General features: G+C 39.7%; 1 protein-coding gene and 1 pseudogene across 4 annotated transcripts in view; both read right to left on the bottom strand.

The window, feature by feature from the left end:
- The window catches only part of LOC126407718 (E3 ubiquitin-protein ligase TRIM21-like), a 363,104-nt pseudogene extending 358,346 nt beyond the window's left edge, over positions 1 to 4,758 (bottom strand).
- The window catches only part of LOC126407724 (E3 ubiquitin-protein ligase TRIM21-like), a 409,915-nt gene that overhangs the window by 347,749 nt on the left and 52,328 nt on the right, over positions 1 to 9,838 (bottom strand). The window contains exon 3 of one of the 4 annotated variants that reach the window (XM_050072895.1): positions 8,938 to 9,635. The exons of 2 other annotated variants lie outside the window; for them this stretch is intronic. In XM_050072895.1, the coding sequence (XP_049928852.1) occupies positions 8,970 to 9,635 (666 nt within the window). In that variant the 3' untranslated portion in view covers positions 8,938 to 8,969. Of the gene's footprint in view, positions 1 to 8,937; positions 9,729 to 9,838 lie in introns of those variants that run through there. One more of the 4 variants, XM_050072897.1, reaches the window with a different exon arrangement.

Here is a 9,838-nt window from a genome sequence, read left to right as displayed (position 1 = left end):
GGCCTGGCTTCTCTCAACAGACTCCTTCAGAGCGGTGAAGACCTGAACACCATCTGCTATCTCTCTGTCTGCATCTTCCTCACTGAGCTCCACTGAGTGTTTGATCTCCCTGAATCTTAGTCGTCTCTTCTGGATCATCTGCTGAATTTCAGCCTCTGTCTTCCCCAGCTCGGCCTTCTTTCCTTCATATTCTTCTCTTAGAGGAACAACATCATGTGTCTTGTGGTCTAAAATAGTGCAGAGCATGCAGACACACATCTGGTCGGTCTTACAGAACAGCTCCAGCAGTTTATTGTGCTTCAGACACATCCTGCCTTCCAGGTTCTCCACAGGCTCGATCAGCTGATGTCTTTTNGATCATCTGCTGAATTTCAGCCTCTGTCTTCCCCAGCTCGGCCTTCTTTCCTTCATATTCTTCTCTTAGAGGAACAACATCATGTGTCTTGTGGTCTAAAATAGTGCAGAGCATGCAGACACACATCTGGTCGGTCTTACAGAACAGCTCCAGCAGTTTATTGTGCTTCAGACACATCCTGCCTTCCAGGTTCTCCACAGGCTCGATCAGCTGATGTCTTTTCAGGCGTGAACTTGTCAGATGAGGCTCCAGGTGAGTCTCACAGTAGGAGGCTAGACACACCAGGCAGGACTTCAGGGCCTTCAGTTTGGTTCCAGTGCAGACGTCACAGGGAACTTCTCCTGGTTTGGAAACTTGTTGCTCTGAGCTGCTGCTGCTGGCTTTCTGTTGAGCTGACTGTCTGAACTGAGCAGCCATCTCAGAGATGAAAGTGTTGACCTGCAGCTCAGGTCTAGTGTAGAAAACCTTCTTACAGTTTGGACACTGATAGGGGACATTAATATTCCAGTTTTCAGTGATGCAGGTTTTACAGAAGTTGTGTCCACATGGTGTGCTGACTGGATCAGTGAACACATCCAGACAGATGGAGCACAGAAACTGATCTTCAGTCAGCAGACAGCTGGCAGCAGGCATATCGACACTCTGAGGACAAAAAGTGAGAAAATAATGAAACAGTGATTACATTTTTTTTTTTATTTGTTTGACATAATCAAACTATGATCAGTGTAATATAAGGATCCTGAATTCTGTTGTTAGCCAGAATTCTGATATCCAGAGGTAACGAATTCCACAGCTTAGGGGCACGAAAACAGAAAGCGCTCTCACCAGTACTTTTATGGGACACATGAGGAACATTTAAAAGTAAAGCAGTGGAGGACCTCAGTGATCTGGCTGGAACATAAAATGATAGAAAAGCTCTGACATATGGAGGGACGAGGTCATTTAAAGCTTTAGTACAGCTTTTTAAAACCATTTTAAAATCAATTTGAAAGGCAAGGCAAGTTTATTTGTATAGCACAATTCAACACAAGGTAATTCAAAGTGCTTTACAGAGACATTAAAAGCAACAAGACACAATTTAAAACAATAAAAACAGTCGATTAAAAAGGGAAATAGAAATTGAGAATGATAGTGATAATAATAAAATACAGTAACATAAAATAAAAACAGGCTCAATACATTGAACAGTCAGGATAAGAAAAGAAGTAGAATAATAAAAGGCATAAATCAGCAGTGTGTAGTTAAAAAGTACGGGCAGTAGAATACAGCAGGTAAGTATTTAATCTAAGAGTACGCTTCAGTAAACAATAGTGTTTTTAGCCCTGATTTAAAGGAGCTGACAGTTTGAGCAGACCTCAGATCTACAGGAAGTTTGTTCCACAGGTGAGGAGCATAATAACTGAATGCTGCCTCACCTTGCTTGGTTCTTGTTCTTGGAACACACAACAAACCTGTTCCAGATGACCTAAGGGGTCTGGATGCTTCGTAGGGAACCAGTAGATCAAGCATGTATTTTGGTCCGAGACCATTTAGGGCTTTGTAGACCAGCAGTAAGATTTTAAAATCTATTCTTTGACTCACAGGAAGCCAGTGTAGCGATTTAATGACCGGTGTAATATGGTCCAGTTTCCTGGTGTTTGTAAGGACTCTGGCGGCAGCGTTCTGAATCAGCTGCAGCTGTCTGATTGATTTTTTGTTAAGGCCTGTAAATAAGCCATTGCAATAATCCAACCTACTAAAAATGAATGCATGAATAAGTTTTTCCATGTCTTGTTTAGACAGAAACCCCTTAATTCTAGCTATATTTTTCAGGTGGTAATAGGCAGATTTAGTAATAAACTTTAAATGGCTGTTGAAGTTCAGGTCTGAGTCAATAATAACACCAAGATTTCTGGCTTGATTTGTAGCTGTCAATGACATAGAGCCAAGGTGGGCGCTGATCTTTGCCCTTTCATTTCTAGGGCCAAAAATTAATACCTCTGTCTTTTCTGGATTTAGCTGGAGAAAATTCTGGCACATCCAGTCATTGATTTGATGAATACAGTTACTCAATGAGAGTAAGGGACTGTAGTCATGTGATGACACTGAGATATAGAGTTGTGTGTCGTCGGCATACGTATGATAGGAGATGTTGTGATGTTCCATAATCTGGGCTAGGGGTAGCATATAGATGTTGAATAGAAGTGGTCCGAGAATGGACCCTTGAGGAACCCCACATGTGATCGTAGTTCACTCAGATTCATGGTTACCAATTGACATAAAAGAGTCCCTATCTTGTAAGTAAGATTTGAACCACTGTAGCACAGTGCCGGTGAGTCCCACCCACTTTTCCAATCTGCTAAGTAGTATATTATGATCAACTGTATCAAATGCAGCACTGAGATCTAGTAATACCAGGACAGAGGATTTGCATGCATCATTATTCTGATGAATATCATTTAAGACTTTGATAAGTACAGTCTCAGTGCTGTGATGTGGCCAAAATCCAGACTGAAATGTCTTAAAAAGATTGTTTTGCATCATAAAAGTATGGATTTGCTGAAAGACAACCCTTTCAATGATTTTCCCCAAAAATGGCAGATTTGATATTGGCCTATAGCTACTAATTGTTGTGGCGTCCAGATTTTATTTTTTTAGGAGAGGTTTTATTACTGCAGTTTTCAAGGCCTGGGGAAACTGGCCTGCTTTAAGAGAAGATAAAGAGAGACAGTGTAGTGACTTCAGCAGCGGGGTCATGTGATCCATTTTCCTTGTTTTGGTCAACACTCCGGCTGCAGTGTTCTGGACTAGCTGTAGTTTTTTAATTGACTTTTTGGGTAGTGCAGTGAAAAGGAAGTTGCAGTAGTTTAAACAGCTGGTAATAAAAGCGTGAGTGAGTTTTTTTGGGATCTTTCTGGGTTAAAAAAGGTCTGACCTTAGCAATATTTCAAATAAAAGGTTTTTTTTGATGACCTTATTAAAATGGGAGTTAAAATTTAAATCAGAGTCTAAAACCACTCCCAGGTTAGTAATGTAAGTTTTAATGTGCTTGCTAAGGCCACCAAACATTGAGTGCATTTTTTTTTTGGTGCTTTTGGTTAAAAGAATCTAAAGTTTTTCTTCATTCAGCTTTAAAAAGTTTTTACCCATCCATTCATTAATGTCAGTGAGAGCATCCAGTGCATTAGGGGCATTTGGTGTGACAGAGATGTATAATTGTGCGTCATCAGCATAGAAATTGTAATTAATGTGGTGATGGCTAATAATGTTTCCAAGTAGAAGCATATATAATGAAAACAAAATGGGTCCAAAAATGCCTCCTTGAAGAATACCACATGTAATGATATGAGTCTGTGATACATGAGCACCCAGGGTGACAAAAAAACTGTCTGTCAGTTAAACACAATCTAAACCAAGCTACAACACTGTCAGAGTGACCAACCCATTTTTTAAGTCTGTCTATTAAAACACTGCGGTCGACTGCATCAAATGCTGCACTTAAGTCTAACAGGAGAACAACATCCATATTGTTTTCATCCACAATAATTCAGAGATCATGTACAACCTTGAGTAGGGCCGTCTCTGTGCTGTGGTTTATGAGATAACCAGTCTGAACACTTCCTAAAACGCCACTGTTGGTAAGATGAACTAGTCGCTGATTAAAAATAATTCTGTCGAAAAATTTTGCTAAGAAAAGATAGATTTGAAATCAGGCTGTAAGTCTTATATCTTGGGAAGAGGTTTTACCACTGAGGTCTTGAACACTGGAAAATATGCCTGAATTAAGTGAGAAGTTTATTATACGTGTTGTTTGTTGGATTAGGCTTTGTAAACAGGATTTAAACAGCATATAACACAATATGAGTAACATCAGACATTCATCTGAAATCTGATAAATATGCTGTTTGTGCAGGTCTGCATAGTATATGAATATGAAGGATAACTGCATTTCCTCAGGGCTTATTTGGGCTGGCATTAATTGGTCGCCACGGTAACAAGCAACCAATTAAATGTGCCAGCATATGAAAACATGTGGGGAAACCAGTGTGACTGGTCTGCAGTGGGGAGTGTTAGCTCGTGTTGTTTCACAGATAAAAACAGAGTTCACTGTTAAAGTCGACCTGAAAACTTTAGTTATTCAAATAAAAGTTTCAAAAATAATCAAACTATGTTAAACTAACTCTCCATTACTGTCACATCAAACATCAAATAATATAACAATACTGCTACACTGCTGCTTATATTGTTATTAGAGTGGAAATATTTGAAAGCAGGCCAAACATTTTTCATATGAACCTTTGAAACCTCTGTAGGACAGTGAACTCACCAGTGTTTGTTGTTGAGAAAAACCTGCTGGATTCAGTTGAATGTTTCTTTCGAGAGAAACAGAGAGACTCGTCTCGACTGCAGCTCTGCTGTCACTCACACACACTTTCACTTTCACTTCAGGTCATGTGACTGTCAAGCTCTCCTCTTTCACTGTTGCTCCACCTCTCAGTGGGCCGTCACCAAGAGGGAGAGGTGGAGGAAGTATTCAGATCCTTTACTGAAGTCAAAGTACTAATACCACACTGTGACAATACTCCACTACAGGTAAAAATCCTCTCTTCAAATCCTTCCCTCAGTAAAAGTTTGATCAGGAACATTTATTATAAGTATGTGTAAAATGACTGATAGTGCAGTAAAGTGTTCCCTGCTGTCAGTGTTTTATTCTATCTGATGTTTTTGGATTAATATTCCTGCTGCATTAATGTGTATGTGTCATTTTACTGCTGTAGATGTTTCAGGTTGAGCTCATTTGAACTCCTTTATATCCTGTTGGGGAGTTTAATCTACAGCAATGCATCATGGTCTATAAGATCATCATATGTCTGTAGTGTGAAGTTAATGTCTTCACAGAAAAACTTTTAGAAAGCTATTCATCCTAAATCAGTTGTCCCTGTCTCTGCTTGGTACCAGACCAAAGTACAGATGCAGCTTCATCCTCAGCAGCCTTGTGTCCCCATATACCCCATAGTGGAGGAGAAGTAAAAAGTTACTCAGGTAAAATACAAGTACCTTGAATGTGTGCCTAATGACAGTACTCGAGTAAATGTACTTAGTTTGATTCCACCACTGAAAAATACTTAATTACAAGCAACAGTCCTGCATTTAAAATTTCACTTCAATAAAAGTACACAAGGCGTCAGTCACACATTCCTTATTTGTTCTCTTGCTTGTCAGTTTTTTTTCTTTTTGTCCCAGAATTTGTAAAGCATATTTGAGTTCCTTGAAAAGCGCTATATATGAACAATGCATCATTATTATTATTATCATTATTATTATTATTATTATTATTATCAATAAGAATCCTTAAACTACCCCTGAAATCACACCACACAGAGATCCCTTAATTTGTACCTTATTTTAAAATCTTAAAACCTAAAATCCTTAAAACATCTTATTTTGAAAAGTTCTTAACAAATAAAGTGTGCATGACAACACTTATCTATATACAATTATCAGACAATATGAGGTTTTGAATTTGGTACAGAGACATTTAAGAAACGTGTAAATGCTTCTTATTTCTGAGCACATTTGTTTTTGATCAACAGTTCTGAAGGCAGGTGTTGGGATCTTTGCCTCACCAACGGGCACAGCTGTGGTAGATCTCCAGTTAAAGTATCAGATTGGCTATTGGAAATAATAAATGATTATGTGTTAAATAATATGACTAATTTATCACCTCGTGGGGCATCATTCCCAAGAAGGGAAAAATGATAGCCAGTTCATGATATCAGTTTCATAAAGTTCACTAAACAATCAATTTGGAATTTTGATCAATAATCAAAGTAATAACCATAACCAAAATTACCATAGACTCTGTCTGTGAAAAGCATTAGCAAACTGACATCCCTTAGCTCTGGCCAAGCCAACTAACCAATGACCTAACTGCAACAATCACAACAATAACTCAGTAACAGCATTAAATCAAAACTGACGAAGTTAAACAGTCTTGCTTAGCCCGTACAGCTGTGATAAAGCTATGCCCAGTTGTTACATTACCAATCCTTTAATGGATGGAGGGAAGAGTTGGTTTGCGGCGGCTGCTTTTATGAGGCGGAAGAGGAAAGCCGTGGTTCCAGAAGCAGTCTTTGCTGTGTCCTTGTTCTGAAGGTGCAAATTTGAGGAAGCCGGTCACTCGGGGTCCTTCAGTTAGACGTTGGGGTGCTAACTCAACTTGGTTCTCCTTGTTGCTGGAAAGTTAGTTGCAAACCTTGTGTTTGGCACATTAACTTCTCCTGGTTTCAGGTTTGCTCCTGCTGTTCTACACATGGGTTCTCCATTGTTGGTTCTGGAAAGGAGAGTGAGGCTAAAACAGGTTGTCTTAGTACCAAAGCAAATATGTGGTTGGCTGTGGGGTTGCTTGGCTGACACCTTTAAGTCTAACTTGGAGGTACACTGGCCAAACAAAAGAATGTGCTGACCTTCACTGTGGGGGGTAGCTTCCTGTGGAGGAGAATCTGCAATTTAAGTATCAAATTGGCTATCAGAAATAATAAATACTGATTTCTAATAATTATCAATTGTGTTAAATAATGTGACTTAATTTACATTAAATCACCTTATGGGGCAGCATTCCCAAAAAGGTAAAAATGATAGCCAGTTAATGATATCAGTCTCATAAAGTTCATGAAACTATCAATTTGGAATTTTGATTAATAATTAAATTAATAATTAAATTAATAACCATTACCAAAATTACCAAATCAATAGTAAAGCCTGAAGGATTTCTGAGTTCTTGACATAGCAGAGGTTAACTATTCATTCACTCTTGTGCAATATTAAACAGACAGCAGGTACGATTCCAAATATATGAAGAAAGCAAAGTAAATGAACCACACAAATTCTAACTAACTATATACAAGCATGGTTGTGTGGCCTACAAAACAAAATGCCTGACGACGGAAAACTACAATATGGCCAAATCAAAGCTGGCTTCAGATCAGGGGAGGTCTGCCTGACCATGTTGTCAGGATAAAGACAAAGGAAAAGAAGCGGAAACTTTGAAATGCCTGTGGGTTAGTACAGAGAATGTTTAGTTGTAGGCCTGTTTGCTGGGCGATTAATTGCATCAGAAATTATTGCGATAAGCGATAATATTGCATAATATTGTGCTTTTAAGACCATTTTTATTATTGTTGTAATTTTGCTGTTTTTAGACCATTTTTTAAACTTATATAATTATAATAAAGGCATATTGATGCAAGCACACCCTTTTAAAGAGAAATAAACATTTATTTAACAAGAATATTTAGGAATGCAAAAAAGAAAATTTAAATATCCGAAATAACACGTAAAAATACCAAAGTAAATAAATAAAGACCTTATAATTACAAAAAATAGACTCTCAGTCTCTCACTCTCAGGTGTGCAGTTAAGTTGGTCATATTCACTCTTTTTGTTGAGATGGTTTTAGAACAAACCCGGCACACCGGCTCGTCCAAATTACTGGGCTCCACCCTGTCATTTGGTTTAAATCCAAAACACTCACACACAGGGGCCGTGGCATTTGGTTTAGGAACAAGTTCCCTGTCTTTCTCTTACGCTCAACTCTGGGGTTTTTTCTCCACCTTGTCTCCCCTTCACGAAGATCGCACTGAGTGTGTGTGTGTGTGTGTGTGTGTGTGTGTGTGTGTGTGTGTGTGTAGCCCATAGCCCCGCCTCCCCCACAGAGACAAAGACAGATGATGATGATGACAAGAGCTTTCCCTCCGTTCATTACACTAATGAACCACCTCACCTGGCTGCCAGACAATGCATGGCAGTGAACGCTCTTGTCATCCAGTCTCTTTGGTGGAGAGAGACAAAGAAAACAAACACGCATGGATATGGCAATTAATCGCTGCCGGAAAAGTTACCGCCTCCCTTTTAATTTACGGTGCAATTAACCGACCTATCGCATATTGCAACTGGCCTATTTAGTTGCATGCAAGACTCTGGAAAGCATTAGCACTAACACCACTTAGCTTTGGCCAAGCCAACTAACCAATAACCTAACTGCAGTAATCACAACAATAACTTAATATCAGCATAAAATCACAATTGACAAGTTAAACAGTCTTGCTTAGCCTGTACAACTGTGATAAAGCTATGCCCAGTTGTTACATTACCAATCCTTGAATGGATGAATGGAAGAGTTGCTTTGTGGCGTGCTGCTTTTAATAACCGGCAGAAGAAAGCTGGAAAGAGCTGTAGTTTAAAAAGCAGTCTTTGACGAGCCGGTTGCTTGGGGTCCTTGCACAGTTAAACATTGGGGTGCTTACTTAAATTGGTTCTCTTGTTACTGGAAAGTTAGCCCCCCCCAACAAAGACTATACATTACATAATATCAGCAGTGTGATTAAATCCTTGTGTTGTAGTAGTAAGTAGCAACGTGACACATCAAATAAAAACATTTACAGAAAAAAGGGGAAAAACCACATTGATCAGAATCTAAAATATCAACAATGTATTCACAGTACATCACCAATAATATACATTTATTACATTAAATGAGAGTGAATCTTTCTGTAGAAAATCAGATGGTTGCTCTACTTTGTGTGACTGACGCTATTAGTTTTAGTTAAAATGAAATCCCTATGGTCAAACCTCTCCTAATCGACAGGAGAGATGATCAGAGGGACATAGTTTTTACCTCTATCATTTAGACTGGGACTGAAGAGTGGGTAGAGTTTCTCAGTGAAGGAGCAGCCAGTAAAGGAGTAGATAAGAGCTGCAGCATCAACATCATAAAAGGAGACCAGACCCTCCTCATAATCCACAAACACCCCCACCTTCTCAGGCCGAGACTTCAGAGAGAGACTGACTGAAGGGCCAGCAAGAGCTTTGTTCTCATTTTCATTCCTTAACCATATCGTCCAGTAACCATCCTGAGGGCTCAGTGTGATCTTTCCCTTCCTGTTGATCGACTCTCTGGCCACTCCTAAATCCCACTCAGTCTTCCCTTTAACCTGAACCTCATAATAAAATCTTCCTGAAGAGAAACTCTGCTTTGCTAAGACACAGGGACGAGGATCAAATCTCTCTGGATGATCTGGAAGATTCTTCCCTACATCACCCAGTTTAACTTGTTTTCCATCAGCAGACAGGATGAGATAGGGCTGTGCTGTATCAGGATTGAGTGTCACATCCACTGCAGACTGCTGGACCCTCTTCAGCTCGACCTCAAACAGATTCTTTATCTGTTTCCTGAGCGTCTCCTCCAGCTGACTCACAGCTCTCCTCACAGTCCCCTCATATGAAGGTGGACAGATGCTGACCTCTGTCCAGTCCTTGGTGGGTGGAGTAGTGTTCAGGGACATGAAGCTTTGGAGGAGGTGGAGGTGGTCTTCAGAGCGTGAGAGCTGCTCCACCTCAGTGCTCCTCTTCTTCAGCTCAGAGATTTCCTGTTCCAGCTCTTTGATGAGGCCTTCAGCCTGTTTCTCTGTCTTTCTCTGCTTCTCTTTGATCGTGTCCATGAGCT

Source organism: Epinephelus moara, chromosome 20 (assembly GCF_006386435.1).
Source record: "Epinephelus moara isolate mb chromosome 20, YSFRI_EMoa_1.0, whole genome shotgun sequence".
Taxonomy (NCBI): Eukaryota; Metazoa; Chordata; class Actinopteri; order Perciformes; family Serranidae; genus Epinephelus; species Epinephelus moara.
This window is presented reverse-complemented; position numbering and strand designations above follow the sequence as displayed.